Below are 22184 nucleotides of genomic sequence, written 5' to 3'. Positions count from 1 at the left end.
AATCTGTAGGTCACTCACTGAAATAACACCTCACTCTACAAGCAGAAGTAGATATATGGTAAGCTATACACATTTTGCCTCCCTTCCACTCTACTAATTTGCTTGATCACTCTATCCTCAAATTTTCCGCCCAGAGCTAAGCGCCTCTCCCCCCCCCCCCCGCCGTAAATACACCTGCCCCTGCGTAGTTACGGGCCTGCTTATAACACAGAGCTAGATATATATTCTATCTACTAGCGCAACGAATTTTCGCAATAATTAATAAATAATTCATACGTAAAACAGGTGATATGTCTTCGACTTGTAAATTTTTTTCGAAATTCCCGGGGTTAGAAAAATAGTCTCTGAGCCTGGGTATTTCGCGACCGGACTCCACGAGCTCCGCGTGAAATTCCAGGGCCGTTAGGATGAAATTATGCTTGAGTAGCTTCTGAGCGATCCTGTCCAGAGAGCAATCCTGTGACGATCCGTCATCCACTTGTCGTTGCTGGACCGAAAGCAAATCGACCACGACTTCATCCTCCTCGTCTTCTACACTTCCGAGGTTTTCGTCTGCATCAGCCATCTTTTCCAGAAAATTGTCTTCCCCGAACCGAATGTTTACCTGTTAGAGATGGCCACCTCCACCACTAATGTTTACAATTCACCCTAGAAAAACAACGCGAATTTTTTTGTAGCAGGTAGGAGTTTTTTTTATTGACACTCTCGGGATATTCGGTTTAACCACCACGCGACTACGCGCGAACGCGCGATCACCGATCTCGATATTTCAACGAATCAAAAGTAGTTTCGTATTCAGTTTTTGTTTTTTGGTGATCAAGACGCTCATTGTGATTCGTCAATTTTTTTTTGTGGTAGTAAAAAAAATAAATGAGGAAAAAAACAGTTTTGTTAAATAAAAATGAATTTGAATATTTAAAAAATGTTGTTAGTATGGACTGGTTCCTATTTTGTAATCTTATTAAAAATATACTGTGCTTATTTTGACTCTGGCAAATCTCGATTTTGATTTGGGGCTGGCCGAGGGCTACTAAAATCAGGACTTTTGGTTAATTAGGGGCATCAGGCCCCCCTAAGAATGAGGCTGACAGGGCTCCAACCGGGGATAATTCCTAATTTAGTTCTTGTTTTTTTTTTCACTGTATAAATTCTCCATACAGGAGCCCGTGAAAAACCCCTGGCCTGAGGCCCACTGAAGACCGCAGCCTAGGGGCCTTGCTGCAGGAAGTGGAGACCAGAGCTACGGAATATAAATTGTTTAAATTTCCGGTCCAGAACAAATGCCCATTTGCCAATGTAAAAATAAGTTCCAGGATTCAAGAAATAAATAATTCAATGGAAGACAATTACAAGATATTAACTTGAGCATGAAAACCAACATGGAAGCAACTTTTAATTCAAGTGCCAGCATTTAAAACCGAAACTACAGTTATATAACCATGGCCCCTCCCATATTCTGAGTCGGGGGCCGCAGGGTGGGATATTTCGTGGTCCCCCAAGCTGGATTTTTCACGGGTCCCGTGAATTTGTAGTGTAATAAAACAAAAATAATAAGAATAGTCTTGGAGCCCCGGGCTGGACCCCTGCCAGCCCCACCTTGGGGGTGGGTCATGAATATAACAATACTCAAGCACGTTCATTTGCATAACTACAGTCAACCCCTTTCAAGTTAGAACAATAATAGTTTCAAAACAAATATTTCAACGGAGATTAAATTTGGGCTTGATTTCCATGTGGGCAAGTGGGACATTTACCCAGGGGCCTTGTAGTTTTTAAATTCCCAAATTAATGTGTTGTATATTAGCTAATCAATGAGAAACATATTTAACTCCAGTCATATGGGCTCTCTAATGTCCACTTCTTCCAAGTGCCCTCAAATGGATGACTAGATTTCTAGAGATTCTGATGTTTTGACTAATGAATAAATCCATAAAATTTTCTAATATTAAAATATTGAATCTAAATTAATGGAGAATTATCAATTTTAATACCAAAATTCGCAACACATGCGTCTTTGCGCAATTTTTTTCTCCATTGTTGTGATTCAAGGGAACGACCAATCACCATGCGCCAGGTTTTGATGGATAGTGACGTAAGCATCGTAACGGACGTAAACAACAATCGTTATCGGTGGGGTTGGGAAGTTTTGTTGGCTTTCGTTGGGGTAGCTGCTTCGTAGGCTTTCCACCACCATCATCAGCTGTTTTTAGCTTCTGGTTTTGCTTTCGTGATAAAGATTATTGTTATCATTTTACTGAAATTTATTTCGCCCTTTCGCAGCTGATTTATTTTGTCCAGGTAAGCTGAAACTCTTCGTCAGCATTCTTTTATTGAAATTTCTCGTTAATTTTACGTTGATTAATTCCTATTTTTCTCTTTGACAGTTTTTCTTCTTCTCTCTCCTTGAAAAGGGTGACTAAGGTTATGTTTATGTTTGGTTTTCTTCCTTTCAAGAGAAAGGGAGAAATGAGAGTAAACATAATATTTGTTAACGGGAAAAATATTTTCGTATTTGCAGTGAAACTAAATAGCTTTTTTAATAGAAAACAAAAACTGAATCGATAGCGTACACCAATCCACAAGAGCAAGGTTCGAATCGATTGGTGATAAAATTGTTTGCGAAAAATGACTAAAAAACCACAATTAGGGGATCTCAAACAAAAGTGTATCTCAGATAATTATTTCTTAGATCAATTTAAAAAAAATAATAAAATTTCATGTTCTTTCGCTCTTTATTAAAGATAAATCTATTCAATACAAATCATCAAAACATTATAGACATACAATAATACTAAACTGTTTTGTAAGTACTGTAAATGCTTTATACAAGATGTTTAAGGAAGAAAAAAAATCGAAATTGTTAATTTTTATTATGCATACATAGAGATTTTTATGAATAAATAGTGCTTAAGGGGTCCCAAAAGAATCTTTTTTGCTTAGAGAAAAAAGTTAACCCGGAAATTCCTCCCCCCCCCCCCCCCGAACTACATAAAATTATCTTAATTGAAATTACTAATGATGAGTAATGATTCAAACATGTTACGGTAATGTATTATCATTTAGAGATAAATTATGGTATCAAAGGAAAATTTGCAAAAAAAAAAAATATTGAAAGAAATATTTTTTGCAGTACAGTTCAATCTTATAAATACATTTTTATAATATAGTTTGTGTTCATGTACTGTGTAAAGTTCTCCAATTTTTTTCTACATTCATACATGTAGGAAAAGAAAACCTTCGAAATGTGAACTGTCAAATGTGTTAAAGGAAAGAACATTTAGGGGGCAGAACATTTTCCAGCAAAGATCTATGTTTTGATTTGAATTTTTTTTTTAAATACTTTTCCAAATTTACAATCTTAATATTGATTTATTTGTAATTCCATGCATATTGTATGCATCTAAAGAAAAAAATTTAACTCTTTCTTTGATCCAACACACTCTTCTCCAAATTAACATGTTATTCAAAAATATTACTAGGTGTTAATCGTGAATTATTGGATTTGAAGTAAAGGAAAGAAAAATCTTACAAAGCTTGTTTTTGACTAAAAAGTGAAGTTTTTAGCTGCTGTGAATAATTTTACTTTCCTTCTTTATTTTAAAGAAATTTGATATAGTGAAATTTACGTAATAATTTATGAAAGGCATTCATTATAGTATATGGGTCAATGTTAACATGAGTTTTATCGAATAGTTCCCCCATCAATGCCAATAGTGTTCTTCTATTTAAAGTCATAGCTAATGATTACTTGATAATAGCAATAAAAATAAAAGGTGGGCACCGCCCTTTTTGTCGTGACTTAACGCTAGGGCGTGTGTGCGTGTGTGGTTGAAACGACACTAGCGTGAAGTTGGTTCCTGCAGGACAATGGGAAGAATCCATTGTACGTCTCACCCTCACATCCTATGGGCTCTCTAGGGGGTTGCCATAGAGATGAGTGCATGTGTGTGTGTGTGAGGAAGAGTGGCCCACCCTTTTACCCCGTTATCGTGTATACTGGTGTGTATTTGTGTTGGCTGGGTGTCGAAGCTTTTGTACGGGTGGGAGCACAAATTGAGTGTGCCTGGCTTATTTATTGATAGGAGAAATCGTGACAGAGAATTAATTTTTTACCGATTCATTTTCATTTCAGTTTAACCAAAACATTTTTCTTTTCCATTATGTTTTGGCTTTGTGTCCTTTCACATCTTATTGAAGGTCCTATTCGAATGTTAATAAAATATATAAAAATTTATAGTTTTTATTTTACAGTGAATCTTGCTCTTGTGACGTTCCCACTTAGAACTTTTTCACGCTTAGTACGACTTATTTTCGTGGTCCACTCATCGAGATTTCCCGTTTAAAGTGTTCCCACCCCAGCAACGTTTTTTCAGGATGGTTTTCTAAAAACGTTTTAAACCACGGTATCTACTGTATAATAAACTCAAACTTGGTTATTTTTATCTTTGTTACCACAACTCGGATATAACGTTAATAAAGGGTGATCCCATAGGAATGACGAATTTTTTAACTTTTTTGCTTTATGTTTAGTGGTGTTTTTCCAAGAAATTAGTAGAATTTGTGCTCAAGCACATCGATGAAAATATATGCATTATTTTTTTCTTTATTGATAACTATGATGAGATAAAAACAGGATTCGTTTCTTGATTGTTGCTCATTGTACATAGCAGTAATCCGGCAGAGTTATTAGAAGCTATATTGATATTTTTTCTTTTTTTTCCAGTATCAATAGAAAATTACAAGTATTTCTTCAGGAATCGAGATCCTTAACTCTGTTTGATATGTGCATTCATTATTTCATTAAACTTCGACTTATATAAATCGCTTTAGAGCCTAATTCATTGAATACTTCAGGTTCAAAACGCTAAACTTTTTGGTTTTTCTCATCAATCCAGATTTCAAAAAAAGGGTTCGACATCGTTGTATACTAAGACCGTCTCCCGGGGATGCTACAAACTCCATTTATGTCGTCAACATTGTTTATACAGCATTAGGATGAAATAACCAATTCATGATGACATCTGATAATTTGTACAGTGAAAATCGATATAACGATACTCTGGGGACCAAGAGAAAATAGCAGAGTACAGAGGTTATCGTTATATCGATAAGTAACATTATCATCATGCGCCACCAAATTTGTGATGTTGGCATCTCCCTGAATCAGCGTTGTTAGTACAACCATAAAATGCATTCGCGAGTGTTTATTCACAGCAAAAATTTTTGATTAATTAGTTGATGAGTAAAATTCAGTTAGTTGCCTCACCCTGTAAAGTAGTTTACTGCACCACATTTTTGTGTACTACACAGAAAGTAGTTTTATGGCAACTTCATTAATACCATGAATTAAAAAGTAGATACGGTAGAGAGAGAGAGATGTAAAAGAGCGATGATATCAGACACCCTCGAAAGAACAAAAACTGGTGAGGACTTTAAAAATATATTGATGATTTTAAGCGAAATATAAAAAATATCTATGTAGCAGATTCGATATGACCTTAAAAAATATCGTTATAGAGGGATTTATCATAGTAAAGGATATCGTTGTATCGTGAGGAGTTTATCATTAGACTATAAGAAATTTCAAATATGATTTGAAAAAAATGTCCTTGAATCGCGTATCGTTGTAGCTAGGGTTCACTGTATGTTAAAGCAATATCTTGAAACCTCACAACTTCAGTTTCATCGACATGATTTTTGCGCTCTCTTGAATGTCGTTATAACCGAGTTTGACTGCATATCGATTACGAATACTATACACAATCAATTTTTTGGAGCACTCTACACGTATCTTTGATGCATTAAAAAAAATTAGTACTGTATTTGTAGTTCTTTTGTAGAGAGTAGACTTCTTTCTCGTGTACTATGAACTCCAAAGGAAGTGACCCTTTTCCTTTAAGGGTTTTTCAAAGCTTAGCTTGAGGGTAGAAGATGTCCTCTTGTCATTACAAATGCATCATTTAGACTTGGCCCTATGTTGAAAAGCACTCATTATCGAGACATACTCGTATGTAAACAACGTATGTTACTTTTGGAGCAAGTGAAATGTAGGGACAGGGAGGAAAAAACCCATTTCAAACACAATAAAAAAAACGTGACGCCATGGTCCGCTAACTCTTCATCTTCCATGTTGTTTCTTCTCCAATTTTGGGGTTAGTAAACCCTTTTTTTTTTGTTTCCGTAATTTGATTTTTTTTCTTTCATTTTCTAAGCGCATGCGCGAAGCCATCATCCATAGAACTGTGGAAAAAAGAAACAGATCTGTGTAAATAAATATAATGCAGTATGTAAAGGATTTGCATGGGGTTGTGGTTTCTGCACTTTCATTGACGCCCTCTAGAGATTTCACTAATGCCTTTTGATAGAGTACACTGACGTTATAAACTATATATACTTTTTTACTTTTTAATAATAAGAGTGTACAAATAGTGAGAAATCATGATATTTTTTACGTACTATTGAAGTTATTTATTCGATATTTTTTTTTTCCCGATATGGTTGCTTGAATTTTAGAGCTCATATTGGGTTGTAGTTGTTTACAAGATCAATTTTTGTTTTTACAAAAACCTGATCTTGACGTGTTTCAGCAATTCGAAGAAATGTCAAACGAACATTCTGTGATGACGTTAATGAAACAGTAATGTTGCTGCCGTTTTTATTTTTGAAGTTAGACAAGAAGAGAAAAGATGACTTTGGCACCAGAGGAAAACTTTTTTTTCTCTTTCCTGGGAAGTCGCTTCCTCTGTATTGTCATTATAGCTTCTTTCTAACCCTGCCAACAAAAAGAAATGAAACATCCTTGCGCAATTGAGCTCAAGGAATATGTATTTTAAGAGTTTTTATAACACGTGCCACGAATGGAGATATCTGCTACAATGTTTATATAAAAGATCTTTGAGGGACGCATGAACTTGTATAATAATGTCTGTGGTTTTGTCTGGAGCAGCGTTTCCATAGGCGGAGATAGACTTTGAAGTTGGGGGGGGGCACGGTCATTATTGCTGGGGGATTCCCCCCCCCCCCGTATATCCGCCCATGAGCATTTCTCAAGAGGTGGTCCGCGACGAAGGCATAGGTGTTCCGCAGCAGGGCCGTAATTAGGATTTTTGCCGCCCAGCAACTTTAAAATTCGATAATTTTGTAACCGTGTTATTTGATCCCACCTAAAATTGCCACCTGGGACAGTTTGCTGGCCCCGCCCTGTCCCCTGTAGTTTCGGCCCTGGTATGCAGGCAAACGTGACGAAATTATTCACCCATTGCACAATCCATGTGGGTTCAAATAAAATTATATCTTCATACTTAGTTTCACCATACATCATCGAAGAGAATGCAGGAAATTGCGATCCTAAATACGGGATAGCGCTAAATTTTGCAAAAAAAATCGAAATTTATGGTTTTAAATGCAATTTAAATAAGTTGCATAAGTTGTATTGTTGTAAAATATTGTTGAACGGGACAAATGTATAAAGAAGTAATCGGGACAACGAAAATTACAGGAATGTCCTGTAATATGGGACAAAAGTTGTCTGTGTCAAATTGTTTCAGATATCTTACTAGTCCTTGTTTTCAGAAAGGTTGAGGAATACTGGTCTGGGCAGGCGCGAATTTATAGAGGGGGCGTGATCCCCCCCCCCCCCCCAAGTGAAATGTGTGATATTGCCCTCAATGCAATAATTCCTGAAATTTTCGTAACTTCCATATAATAATATTGCATTCAATCAATCCGTTGAAAATTACCTGTATCAACGTTTTTGGTTAAATAAAAAATTTAAGAAAACTTCGACTAAAAAACAGGAAAATTCGGAATGGAGAAAAAATGGAGACTGTCCCGGAAAAATACGGGACAAAATGCGGGCGCAACAATTTCTAACATCACCCATCCCAACAGCGAGCTCTAGTCTGGATCATTGAGAATCTGAATTTCATAGTTTATGCGGTACTTTGATGACTCAAAATTGATGTGATTATTACTTGTTCTGTGAATTATTTGATGCTTTTTTCTCATGAGTACATGGATATCATTGCAGAACGTGTGACATACAGATTATTGAAATTATTGAATTTATGCGGCAATTCCACACTTTGGTATTAAATGTTTGGTGGTATTTGTTACATAAGTTGATATAGTTCTGGGTTTGAATAGAGCAGAGATATATTTATATATTTTTTGTAATACATATTAGAATTGAATTGTTAGCCTCGATCTCATTGGCCCATTTAGTTACAGTTATGTATAAATTAAAAATAATTTTATAATTTCAAGAGACTTCTGAGGCTTGATTCTCGGGTCAGGAGCATTCATCCAAAATTCTTTAGAAGTTCGAGAAGTCTGACTAGAATAATTTTCTAAGTAATATATTTAAAGCTGTGATTTCCCAAACATTCTCTGTTCGAGGCACTGTATGAGAGTTTTTCCACGCCACCCAATTCAGAACATAAGCCCACCCAACAATTGCAGCATGGTTAGATTGGTAATTAAATTGCATCTGGGGTTAAGTTAGCCGCGTGTGTGGTCATAATGATGGACCGAAGACCCGGGTTTGAATTCCACGGACAGTGCTGTGGTGGTCGTCTGAAGTTAATTTTCTATGGCTTCCAACTTCAAAACGTGAAAACGAGCCAATATCTCCCCCGTTAAAAAGTTTCACCCCCGAGAGCAACAGACCTACAACGGTACAAATGTTCAATATATTCAATCATTACACTTCACTCATAATTCGATAAATAACACTAACAGTTCACAAATAACACTAGATACGCACTCAAACTGCTAGCCTACACACGCATACTTCACTTCCGGCATAACTCATATAGTAAATAGCTCATGGCGATAGACAGAAGTTGTGCTCGGTTTGAATGAATGCATCTGGGTTCATCGAGGTTCCAATCCAGTATACACATTAATTTTTCTCTACATCTTTTAGTCTTGCAACAATTTGTGCCGTAAGAGAAGAGAAACTAAATTTTTTTTCATGTTCAGTAACATTGCAGTTTTCATCTTGTTGCCACTGTTGACGACCTTCTTTCCAGAGTTCTTTGACTCTGAGACCTTCTAGAAAAGGACGTTCAAAATATTCGTTGTTCAAAGGACAGTACATCATTGAAAACGGGGGTACAGTCAGTCTTCAAGTGGAATACTTGAGCTCGCTCCCACACTTTCCACCTGATGCTATATAGTGAGTAAATTTAGCTCTAGTTCTTCCTTCCAACGTATTCCTTACTTCTTTTTTTATATATTTCCTCTTTCTATCGCTGCTCTGGCAAAGTGCTCGTATGCTTACGTCCGTTTCCATGCTGTCTGTTATATGTTAGGATGGTTTCCCAATCGGAATTTCATCCTTGCTTTTTAGAGGCCAAGGACGTGTTTCCTTATATAAATTGGAGAGAGAAACTAAGGTAGTGGGGAAAAGGTTTTTCTTTTTAATTCTTTTCTTCCGGATGCAGAATTTTGTTTGCAGGATTATGAAGAATAAAGTTTCATTCGTTTCAGAGCAAACCATTGATTGCAAAAGGTGAGAAAATGGTAAATAAAGCAGTTTATCTGAGCAGCCACAAGAGAAACCCTAACAATGATAAATTTTAGACCTATTGGGTGTATATCTAAAAAAATATGAAGTTATTCACTCAGTGATAAAAGTTAAGAAAATTATTCAATCTCTATCTTTTTAGAATCCTTTTGTCAAATGATATCGGGTTTGTTTCAAGAAAAGTCCGTAAGTCCAAGAACACGATAACGCCTACTACTTGAAATGAAGTTTCAGTTTTGCACATACTTCATTGGTTAGAACAATTTAGTTACGCCCCTGCTTTTGGTTTTAGTTCTCGACACCGAGTGCTTAAGAAGACTCTTGAACAAAAAATACACTATTTCCCACCTTGTTGAGCAGAGTATAGATAACAGAAATCACTCGAGCATTTCTTTTACTGCTTCAGTGATTGAGTGGTAAGTTATGGTTTTTTTATAACTGTACTGCTGCAATGTAATGATATTGACATAATTAGAAATGAGGAACATTTAGTATCTTGATCTAACGCTGTATTCAACATCCTGTGACAATTCCAAACTTGACTTCTAATAGCGAAGCTGATGTAACCTGTAAATGCAATGCCGCAAAACCACATTTTCATACATTTGACTGTATACTTCACCCACAACTTTCTCTTGATTACCTGTGAGGATTTGAAACATTTGCTTTCCCCAAAATTATTTGGATCAAGATCAACGCTCCGATGAAAAAGAGCACTTATTGGTTTGAGTGACTAAAAATAAATAGAAAACTACCAGACCTCTTAAGCTATCATCAAGCTTGACTATTCCCCCCCCCCGCCCCCAACCACCTTTTTGCCTGTTATTTAAACTTAATTAATTTTGTTAGACTGTAGGCAAATCAGAAAGTATAACACACGCACATTCAAACTTCAAATTCCCTTCATTAGTGCACGAGCACATATTAAATAATTTGATAGCTTGTTTTGATTCCTTAAGAGTTTGCCATACTGAGAAATATATCTCATCTGTCAATATTGACATGCACTTGTTTGCATTGATTGCATTATGTTGTGACCCTAAAAATGAGACGCAAATAAAGTCAACTATTATCTTTGGAGGCCGCCATATCTGAATTCGTTTTTTTAGTAAGTTTTTCAGAAAGAATAAAATTCAGAGGGAAAGAAATGAAGGAAAGCACTATTCTCGGCTGATATATTGAAATCAACATGATGAGCTACTGATAAATTACTTCCCCTTTACGAGGTCAAAATACTGTGAGATATGCGTCTGCGTAATTTATTTTTTATTTACATCTTTTAGAAGAACACATTTTTGTTTACGTTTTCCATCTGTTATCTTTGAAATGCAAAATTATGTGTGAAGAGAAAAGAAAATAAACCAAACGAAACGGTGACTCCATTTTATTATTTCCGGGTAGTTCAAGGTTGAAAATGAGAGAAAGAAAAAGTAGACAAAGTCATGTGATGTGATTGAATGTTCACGTGATCAACGCGAATATAACGTGATTGGCGCGTGATATTGCGGAAAACAGATCGTTCCTTGGTTTGGAGCTGTCAAAGAAACAATCGGGTTTTATAACAGCGGAACTTTATTGTTTTTTCTTTACCCAGGATGCAAAATCCTGTCATTAGAAACTCACGAAGTCGGTATTGGAATTATGTTTTAAAAAAATTCACTAGCCATTCACTATACGAATGGCTATCATGTGAGACATCTACATTACACAACGATCGACTTCAAAACAATGCACGACCATCAGAAAAAATATTCTTGTATTTTTATGGCATTGTAAGCCCAAAAGTTGGCTGAAAATCCATTTGGCAGGGGTTTTTTCACTATTTCCACATAGGAAAAAGTGTCCTTGGATAATTAAGTAATGCTCATTTTATGAATGGTCTTGAATGCAAGCCTTTTTATTCATTTCACACATACTAGTTTGTTTAATAATTCTGGATAATTTCATTCTTACATACCGTAGACATTTTTATTTGAAGGCATTTACATGTAGTTCATCAGAAAATGTATTAAAAAAGGTCTACACGATTCCCTTCGTCTTATTTTTATGAGGTAAGTGGTTTGTGGTGGCACAGTGCCAGGAACGGTCTATCCGGGTCGTAGGGGATGCATGTAGATGCCTCAAAGCAGCTGAGTCTCATGGTATTTTTTTTTTAATTTAAAGTGTTTTTATCTTCATGTTTTTCTCAAATGCATGAAAACATTTTGGGACGATTGGTGATGAAAACACACAAAACTATTTTAAAAGCTACAAGAAGCTCTTATGACTCTTATGAAGCAGGGTTTCATAAACATTATGTGTGGATATTTTGAATAATGTTCGAATCTTATGTTATAACGTTGGTGTTTTATTATTATTATTATTATTATTTTGTCATGTAATTTGGAAGTTTCTTACCCATCTAACTTGCGATACGTAGAGCTAATAAAGGAAGGAAGAAGGTTAATTTCCACGTTCGAGTGTAAAAGTGGTTCCTACTGAATTCATGAGAATAGTCTTCTTGATGTGTTGTTCTCTACAATCATCATTTTATGATGTGCTTCAAGGTGGTTATAGAGAACACATAATACAAACATACTGTATCCTTGAAAGAGTTAAAAAAAACTGCCACCTATGTTTTTTTTTCACTTCTCCATTTATCTAATTATTAGACTTGGGGTGAAACAACTGATGATATAACATAAAAATAACGACTGAAATAAGGGAAATGGAAGAAGAAACATGTTTCTTACACTTCACTTGTTATAAAGAGAGGCCATTTTAGGTTATATTCCAGATGATCAAGGTCGTCTTTTCTTTTTGATGAAGTATAGCTGTATTTATTGAATCCCTACATATATAGTGTATACTTCAAAAATGATGGAAAAATTTTGAATTTTTAGTTTCTTCCTGATTGATTTTTTTGGACAAGTTGTTTCACTTGATTTTAATTTTTTAGTGATGGATGTAATACGGGATAATTTATAGCACTAGGAATATAAATTATATGCATCGTTTCCGGAACCCGAACTCAACTTTTGCGTATAGGATTATTCATACTTTTATAAACCTGGAAAGAACTGGAAATTTTATCGGTACTAGCTACCCTAATATATAATTGTGTGGCGTGTTTTTTTAAAATAGCACCAGTAAGGGGGAGCTGGACGACTTTTTTCCCTGAACCCAAGAAAACAGGTATTTTCTGGATATTGTGCCGAGGTGAATTCGGAAAGAAAAGTCAACTGGTCTCCATCGAGACTCGAACCCAGGTTCTTTTGCAAACTGGGCAAGCATGCTACCATCTACACCACTGGAGAAACGACCCTGCCTTACTTATTAGCCCATTAGTACGCCATTACACGCCGCTGTGGTGGTCAAGTGCCGCTGTGGTGGTCGAGTGCCGCTGTGGTGGTCGAGTGGTTATAGTGACGGACTCGCGATGCGAGGATCCGGGTTCGAACCCCACAGTGGTGGTCGGCTTGAAGTTGGTTTTCTGTGGTTCCCAACTTCAAGGCGCAAATGCGAGCCGATCTCCCCGTTAAAAAGTCTCGCCACAGAGAGCAACAGTCCTACAACGATAAATCATTCAATCATAACACTTCACTCATAGTTAGAAAAACTGGTGGCAGATGGCAGCACTACACATAACAAGCATTACAGAGAAACAAAAAAAACTTCACGTCAGGTTTCACTACACGTACACGCACATTCCCGCATGTACCGATTCGTTGGGGGGTTCCGTGGGGGGGGTGCATGTGTGGTGTAGCAGTAGTAGGTAGGGCCTCCAAAAAATGGCTCGGGGATCCATGATGTTCTTAAGCCAGCCACCTCGTTGGGCAGTTTGCCTGTTGTGGCGTTGTATTTGTATTTGTATAGGATTTCATACTTTTAGAAACCCGGAAAGAATTCGAAATTTTATCGGTAATAACTACCCTAAGATATAATTGTGCGCGTGTTTTTTTTTAATAGTATCAGTAAGGGGGAGCTGGACCGCTTTTTTTCTCAGCCGAAGATGCCAAAAAGTCGTCTATCTCTCTCTACCATAGACTAAAGATATACTATTATAACTCTATGCTCTCTACCGTCCCACCTGGGGGCCATTTATTGAACTTAAGAGGCCCACTAATGCCTCTACCTCAGCGCCTCAAGCCACAGTGAGTGAAATGCATGTGTCTCCAGTGGTGTAGATGGTAGCATGCTTGCCTGGTTAGTAAGAGGGGCCTGGTTTCGAGTACCGGCAGTGACAAGATTCTTTAAGAGTTCACCTTGGCATAATATTCAGAAAATATCTGTTTCTTTGAGTATCAGTAATTTTTTTCTGATTACTCACAAGGCCATTCTTTTATCACAGAAGTGATTTGTTACCATTTTATACCTCCGCAGATGAGAGTTTCACTGAAATTGTACTTTGTGAAGCCCAATTTTTAAGTGTATGTTATGAGTTCAGGAGGTTTTGCTACCTATTTTCCAAATCAGAAGTGAAAAATTGGCGATTCGAGTGAATATTTTTTATGGGTGTAACATGATTTTTAAAAGTGGGTTTGCTGCTTCCAGATGGAGAAACGAGGAACGAAGTTTCAATTGCTTTTCATAATAAGAAAATTCATTCATTGCCAGTTTTGAAAGATTATATGTAAAAATTTTTATTCATGTCGATGCTCTTGAGATTAATTATTTTACCATACATGTGTGGCCACTGTGGTGGTCGAGTGGTCATAGTGACAAACTCGCATTGTGAGAACCCGGGTTCGAACGGTGCCACAGTGGTGATAGGCTGGAGTGGAGAAACCGCGAGACACCCAGGCTCTGTCGCAAGAAGTGGTGATAGGCTGAAGTTGGTTTCTTGTGTGGTTTCCAACTTCGAGGCGTGAATGCGAGCCGATCTCCCCATTAAAAAGTCTCACCACTGAGAGCAACAGACCCACAATGCTAAAAATATTCAATCATTGCACTTCACTCACGATTTGAAATATAGATGGCAGCACTAAAAATTCACATTCAACACTATATATGCATAGGGTCACTACGCATGCACACACACACACACCGTCCTCCTTTTTGATGTGATTTCAAGCGTCCACCCACGTTTCAGAAAATTCACTTTTTTGTCCTCCTTTTCAGGTTTCTGGAATTATTTTTCATTTTTTCTGGGGAAATTTTTTTCTCCGCTTTGAAACATATGTATTTCCAGGGCCGCAACTAGGTACTTTTTCAGCAGGGGCAATCACACATTTTGGTGCCCCGTGTAATGCATAAGGAACAGTTGAAGGTTGAATTCAGTGCCCCCTGTAGTCCAGCACCCGGGCACCAGACCCCCTGCTCCCCCCCCCCCAGTTGCGGCCCTGTGTATTTCTTCATTGATATGAGTGTTTGGTGTTTTTATTTTCCGCACACTCATTCACCAATAGCCGTCGGAATTCCCAGGATTTTTTTCTGTCTCTGCTTTTTTTTAGCGGTTCTGTTTTAGAGTTGGGAAAAATTAACGTTGTGGCCGGTTTTACTTATCAGAATAGTGGCGCCTTTATTGGGGAAATCGGGATAAGTGGTGTCATTAAGGATGCGTGCGCAGACGTCCTCTTTTCTGAGTCTTCGGAGCTGGTAACCCTATATACGTACCCAGATTGTGTTAGGTACACACACACGCACACTTCCGGAACAACTCATTCGGTAGTAAATTGCCCATGGCGGTAGATCAAAGTTGTGCTCGGTTTGAAAGAAAGTATGCATTTTTGCAGTATCAGGTCAGCTCGAACAGTTTATAACTCATGGAAGAGTAGGTAAATTTTGCCTAACAATACACAGAACCTCCTTACTTTTCCGTCCGTTGGTGATTTTTCCGTGATCTGAGTTTATATAACTCCTCTGGGATTAATCTTTTTTCATTATTTTAAAATATTTTCCTTCATGAATTTTGTTGAGAATCAATGTAGTGGGCCAGCTAAACGTCTTGGCTTGAGGGTCCGACAAAATCCCTGACCTAGATGATCTCTCCCTGTCTGTGTGTGTGTTTATTCAAGGGGCGTAAGACAACATTGTTACGACAGACAATAAGTTATATTATCAATCAATACCATCAATTTATCATTATAATATATATAATATTATAATGATAAATTGATGGAATTTCAAGCTAAGGATTCAATAAAAAGTTGAAGTCAGAATGAAACAGGTAGTCAATGCATTTCAATCATGTTTCACAGACCTGTGTGGTCGCACCTTTGGCACCTATCAAAGTCCTGCCTCGTTATTATGATAATTGAGATTGCCACTATGATATCTAATGCTGATACTGAATTTCAGAAATTTCATAATAATTAAAGATATAGTTATAAAATACCGAAAAAAGGTTCGGATATAATTTATTGCATTATATAGCTGATAAATTACGCATAGGCGGAGATGGACTTGAAAGTCTGAGGGTCAGGGTCGCAACTAGGGGGAGCGGGCGGGTCTCGCGCCCCGGGCACTGGACCAGAGGAGGCGCAAACTTTATTCTCAAACCTCTCCTTCAATATTAGGGACCGTTCAAGTATTACGTCATCATCGATGGGGGGGGGGGTTTCCGATTTGCTGACTTTTGATGACAAGGGGGGGGGAAGGGGGGGTTTGGATAATGCTTACGTCATCAACCACCCTTTATGAAAATATGAGTTGGATTCCGAGGGGCAGAGCTGATGATGAAATTTTGCTGACAAGGGGGGGGGGGAGGGTCAGCGTTTTGCTGACTTTTGCTGACAAGTGGGTGGGGGGGTCAAAAATGGCTAAAAATTTGCTTACGTAATACTTGAACGGCCCCTTACAAGGGGCGCCAAAATGCGCGCTTGCCCCGGGTGACTAAGAATTTAGTTGCGGACCTGGGAGGGGGGGGGGGTCATTATGACGATGATGATGCTGTCAATTCATATATACACATATACATTAGATCAGACGGCTCAACCTTTGTGTGTGTGTGTGTGTGTGACGCCTTGTCCCCACTCCCTTATCTCCACCTATGCAAGTATGATATATATAAATAAATATTTTTCCTATTTTTTTTCAACTTTTCTTCTTTTATTTTTTTTTCAGAATCAGGTTATTTACTTGCTCATTGTTGTTATTGTTATCATTATCATCACTATCATCAGAATGTTGAGTGCTGTGGCAAATTTCCTGTTTGGGACCCAAGCGGTACCAGCAGCGACCACCAACAGGCCTGAAGAAACTGAAGTCGATTACGAAGTCAACGAAGCGGAAGATTGGCTCTTGGTGGATGTGTCTGGTAAATTTATGAATTATTACTCTCGTATTTTTTGCGTAACAAGTAAATTGATTTTTTGATCTGTTGCTAAGCATATTTAATTTACTATTATTTAATCTTCTTTAATAATTCAACAGATGGCAGCACCAACTGCTGCAATGAAACATTTCGATCATTCTGCTTCAGATGTGACCGTTTATGACCATAACATGATCTATATTTTATGGGCCGTTCCAGTAATTTTGGGGTCCTCCCTTGAGGGGGGGGGGGAAGGTATAGCCAAGGTTTCTAAAATATATAGCTTCTATTTCTCCTCTAAAGGGAGGTACTGTGCAGAAGGACCTCATGGCTATACTTCCTATGGATTTTTTTCTCTTCTTTTTCATAAAAAATATCTCGTTTTTTTTTCCGTTTTCTCAGCAAAACTCCCTTTAAGGGGCGTCGGAATTCCGTTGAAAACAAACAGTGGGTGCTCGTCTTCAGTTTTATGCGCAAAATTTGAATTTATGGGGTGCTGGGACTCGTTCTACAAATTTCCGTGGCACCCACAATTTCCAGCACCCACTGCACCTTCAGCTCCGACGCAACTGCTCTTTTTAGTCAATTTTATAAAATTGTGAGGGTGAAGATAATTTTCACAACTTATATAATTTGACTATTATTGTTTTGACTACTTTTAATATTACCAATTTGTTATGATTATGACTAATACTCATAACATACTGTAATTGCTACGTTCAGCGGCCTTTTCTTTTGTTTGTTTCTGTTTTTGAAAAATAAATACGCTGCAGTTTACAGTAGTCACACACGATCAAAATTTAGGCATCTGCCATTTTCACGTCATAATATGGAGGGCAGATTGCAGCACCAATTGAACATGAAACACGCATAACTGCGACAACATAAATACATTAGAGACCACGCACAAACACATTTACACACACACAGCCAACTTTGTTCCTCCTTGCACCAATTAGTTAGAAATTTCCCGGGGGGAAGGCTTACGAGGTGCATGTACGGTCGAAGTTGGGGGAGGGGAATGAATTTTTAAATTGAAAATGAGCAGCATGAAGCCTTAAGCAGGGCCGTCCCAAGAAAATCATCACTTTCCGGGAAAGTAATTTTCAGGGGTCTCATTCTGACTGGAATTACCATCCTGCCAATTTGTATACTTGCTCTCAAAAATCATAGTACCTGGTCTCATAAACGTGAGCGTGAGGTCCTCCCTATGATCGCGAGCCCCCCCCCCTCCTCCCCTCCCGGGCTATGCTTGGATGAGCCATGAGTTAAGACAGCATTTTGCTTAGGTTTTTGCAATACGGCCCAGTCGTCAGTAAAATTTATGTCTCGAGTTTAGCAAATTTGATGAAGTTCTGATCTTTTGAGGATCGCGCATTTGTTTTTATAGGATTATTGATACATTATTGTTGAAAAACTTTGTTCTAGTTTTCTGATGAATTTTGTCTTTGCAGATCGCGAGGATCATGATTACGACACGGTCGACGATGTCGACGAGATGGATGAAGAAGACGACGTCTTGTCCTCCGTCCCAGAGTTTCTGTCTTCGGTAACGGTGCCGTATGTTAGTGTGGCCTCCGGAAACGAATCGTCCAGGCAAGCGATCAACAACGACGAGAGTTGGCTGGTCACGTCCTCTTTCCCCGTCGCCTGTATGGAAGCTTGTGATGAAATCCGTGATATTAAAAGCGATGCGTCTGCCGACAGCTTAAAACACGAATTCAGGCGATGGCTGGAAGTGAGGCCCTCGTTAATCACCGGCCTACTGCATAGCGTCAAGAGCATTGACTTGTCCCTCATATCGTGCCTGGAGTCATCCAGTAGGTCGCTGTGGGTTCTGAACGAGACGAGCAGCGTATTGGACGCCAAAGTCAGAAAGAACGTTCCGCACTGTTTTAGCATGAGGGCTGTTGCGAACCCGACACCTTATCCGCACAAGATGAAGCACAACAAACACGACCGTCGGGTTCGGCATCCGGCCGAGGTGTCCGGAACGTTCATCAATCACCAGCCACAATACGCCGTTTCAAAAGTTGGTGAGTGAAAAAATTTAAATAGTTGTCTTTGGCTGGTTAGGCAATTAAGCTTAAGTCATTCAGGGACAAAACTTATTTTCTGCAGTGCAACATGGATTCCGCAGTTATTTCAATTCCCCAGAATGTTTAGGGAGATACGGATGTACAGCAGTAGTAAACTTTTTTCGAGGACGGCAACTCCCTTGGCCTTTCCATCGTTTATCCTCAGCTCCCCAGAATAGTCTAGAAAAGAATAATTTCAAAGAGAGCTGCACTGAAGGGGCACGTATCAATACAACTCTTTGCGGCGCCACTGATAGATATTCAGGACCCCCTCTAGGAGCTGCAACGAAAAATTTGAGAACTACTGTTTTTACTGTTTAGTAGTAGTAGTAGAAGTTGTTCTTATGAGAGAATGTTAAGACGTTAAGTTATAAAGTAACACTAAAATTGTGTTGATTTAATTTCCTTTTTTGACTATCGGACTACGTTATTTCAATGACTACTCATGAGATTGCATCCAATTTCGTTTCTACGTTAAGCCTGGTATATCATTTTTTTTTCCCTCCTCCATATAATATGGCGTTGGATGGTTTTAGGGAATAACTAACTGTGAACTGAATGAAAGTATGAATTTGGTGGTTCAAGAGAAGCAAACCCCGCATAACCACTCTTAATGCAAGTGTCAAGAAACAGCTGAGAAGGGAAGATTTGTATATGTAAGAAAAGTATGTTTAAAGTGTATGGGAAAAATCTATTTGTCTAATCCGGGAGAAAAAGTCCATAAAAGGGAGCAAAACTCATAATATTCAGAAATTTCATCACTAGAACACAATAAAAAACTCAGAACACATACTGTGCCAAGTATGGCAGTTCCCCTAGAAAACCAAGAAAAAAAGATATCCACGGAAAAAGTTAATTTTTTTATATAAATAACTATACAATCATTTGCAACATGAATGACATAACTGAGTACTACACGTTATTTGGATGCTTTCCCTAATTGGAAATATGCCTCTAGGATCAACGGTTCACTGTAAAATGCCATACACCCAGGGCCGTCTTAACACATGGGCCCAAGAGAAGAAGGAACTCAGGAGAACAGGGGCCTCAGAAAAGCGAGTAGTTGCATTTTTCGAGAATTTTTCAGGTAGGTCTTCAGAAAAATCACTTGGTCCGGGGGCCCATGATGTTCTTAAGACGGACCTTGCATATGCCCTGTTACCTTTGCACCATGTATAGGTCACAGTAATAAACTCTAAGGAAAAAAATTCCGATGCTTTTTTAACGAATAATCCCTGATTATATGGAAAATACGGTAGCCGCTACATATAATTTCAGATCTAAAAAATAAAATACTACTGTGTCTAAATTTGTTTTTGTTTCTATTTTTATATCGTCGGCCATTCTGCAAATTATTTTTTCTATTTATTCATTTTTTGTTGTCAACAAATTATTTCTACTTTTCATTTATTTTTTGGCAGTCAACAAATTATTCCTCATATTTATTCATATTTGCCAGTTCACAAATTACTTTTCCTATTTATTCATCTTTTGCTGACCCGCAAATTATTTCTACTTTTTATGTACGTTTTGCTGGCCCTACAATTATTTCTGTCATTTCCACCGGTCTGTGAAATTGTTTAATTATTTTCACTAGGCTGCAGGTTTAACCCTTTAAGCGATTTTTAAAATTTTCCTGATCCGCATTATAACTGCCACATTGATAATAAAAGCGTTTTAAGAACCCGAGATATTTCGGGGTGACTGAAATAAAGATCATCAAGTTAGGCGAGATATCTCGGGATTGCCGCTGTAAGGGTTAAAAAAGTAGAAGAAAAATGATTTAGTGTTACTTAAAGATTTTGGGGTTATGACGATTTATTTTCCTGTTATTGCTGCGGAGGATATTTATGACTTCCAAAAAAAAAAATAATAATAAATAAATAAACAGTTCAAAACTAAACAGGTTTTACTATAATGAATTTATCAAGTCTGTGGGAAAAAATCTGAATGTAAAACAAGTTTTAATTTTTTGTTTTGTTTTGCAGAGCTGTTAGAACAGATCAAACAAGTGAAACCCGCCCAGCAAGCCAAGGAGCGTGACTCCAAGCGATACATCAAAAAATCCCAGATGGACCGCCAGAACAGAACTATCGCCTACGAATCAACTAATAAAAACAGACGCCGCAGGGACTTTTACAATAGCAACGGCATGCGACGCTCAGGGGCTAACAACAACAGAAAATGTTAATAAGGATACACAGGGTAAAACTTAACAAATATATATATATGCAAATTTTCTTCTTTTTTTTTTTTTGCCAAAGAAAAAACTTTACCTTTCTCTTTAAATTTTTTTAAATTCAGGAATTAACAAAAATTTATTATCATTATTTCCATTAGAACTATTTCTCTCATATAACCTCTCGTTGAAAATATTCACAAAGTACTAATGAAACAGTTCTATGTCTGGGAACGTGGTTGTCAACTTTTCAGCACATTTCAACCTTGGTTACTACTAATTAGTGAACAATCAGGCAGTTGTGAAAACATAGATGTAATATAACAGTTGATATTATGTCTGTGTGTGAAAAAAAGCACAGCTCAATCACTTTTCTTTTCTCCCTCTCTATTCTTATACTGTATTTTAAAAAGTGTGATGATATCGACACGACACTCTCCTTCATGTGCTGTGGAGTAATAAAAAGAATAAGATAGACATGATGATCCACGAGTTGAGTGAAACCAGAGCAATAATTGTTATCCAATACGTTTGATAGCGTATTAAATAAAAAAAAAATTAATGATACTATTCGAAAAAGAATAAGATGATTGGCCTTAACCCTTTCAGTACTGACAGTATCATCAACTTTTTAATCCCGTAACATCCTTTACATACGTTGTTGGATGTTGGTATTTTCAGGTATAAAGGTTACTATATAACTACTTTACGATTACCAGATGACAGCACAAGTGTGGTGCTATTAGTTTTTTAACTATGTTAATTAATAAAATTCAGTTAGATGTTTTGTCCCTGTGAAAGTGTTTACTGCATTGCGCACACAAGTGCGATGTAGTAAAACACTGATTTTATACAGAATTTTGACTGACAAATGTATAAAACAAATTATGGCTTTCTTTGTGGTGAAATAAATAAATTATCATTATTATGTGTTATTCACACAATAATAATCAATTGGTATTTTGATATAATAACTTAATATTTGTATTGGTATTTTTTATTTCTGTTGGTAAGCATAAAGTGCTGACGAAACCTCCAATTACCAGGTTAATTAAATCGTTGTATACCGAGTAATTTTTTGAAATAAATTAATTTTTTTTAGGTCTTAATTAGAACTAAAATTACGCACCAAAAAATTTGATAATTATTTCATTTTTTCATAAT

The 22184-nt window shown here is 37.3% G+C and overlaps 2 protein-coding genes across 4 annotated transcripts in view; one reads left to right on the top strand and one right to left on the bottom strand.

Annotated features, from left to right (window-relative positions):
* LOC149089974 (RAB11-binding protein RELCH-like) overlaps positions 1 to 701 on the bottom strand; it is a 38283-nt gene extending 37582 nt beyond the window's left edge. The window contains exon 1 of one of the 3 annotated variants that reach the window (XM_089231622.1): positions 277 to 701. In XM_089231622.1, coding sequence (XP_089087748.1) covers positions 277 to 565 — 289 coding nt within the window. In that variant the 5' untranslated portion in view covers positions 566 to 701. The remainder of the gene's footprint in view (positions 1 to 276) is intronic. The other 2 variants (XM_089231631.1, XM_089231613.1) reach the window with 2 other exon arrangements.
* A 1444-nt stretch (positions 702 to 2145) lies between these two features.
* Positions 2146 to 21133, top strand: LOC149089973 (uncharacterized). The gene is made up of 4 exons (XM_089231603.1): positions 2146 to 2298; positions 16574 to 16766; positions 18218 to 18799; positions 20830 to 21133. Exons 2-4 carry the CDS (start codon positions 16634 to 16636, stop codon positions 21030 to 21032), a joined length of 918 nt encoding a protein of 305 aa, XP_089087729.1. The 5' UTR covers positions 2146 to 2298; positions 16574 to 16633; the 3' UTR covers positions 21033 to 21133.
* Positions 21134 to 22184: the final 1051 nt, after the last annotated feature.

Source organism: Pholcus phalangioides, unplaced genomic scaffold (genome assembly GCF_987345545.1).
Source record: "Pholcus phalangioides strain wild (caught in Gottingen) unplaced genomic scaffold, Ppha-v1.0 ptg000001l_1, whole genome shotgun sequence".
NCBI lineage: Eukaryota > Metazoa > Arthropoda > Arachnida > Araneae > Pholcidae > Pholcus > Pholcus phalangioides.
This window is presented reverse-complemented; position numbering and strand designations above follow the sequence as displayed.

What these genes read in the sequence shown, in the direction of transcription:
- LOC149089973 (XM_089231603.1), top strand. Translation starts at nt 16,634, where the DNA reads ATGTTGAGTGCTGTGGCAAATTTCCTGTTTGGGACCCAAGCGGTACCA. An exon ending in GCTCTTGGTGGATGTGTCTG is followed by an intron (nt 16,767 to 18,217) that starts GTAAATTTATGA and finishes TTGTCTTTGCAG; the next exon opens with ATCGCGAGGATCATGATTAC. An exon ending in ATACGCCGTTTCAAAAGTTG is followed by an intron (nt 18,800 to 20,829) that starts GTGAGTGAAAAA and finishes TTTGTTTTGCAG; the next exon opens with AGCTGTTAGAACAGATCAAA.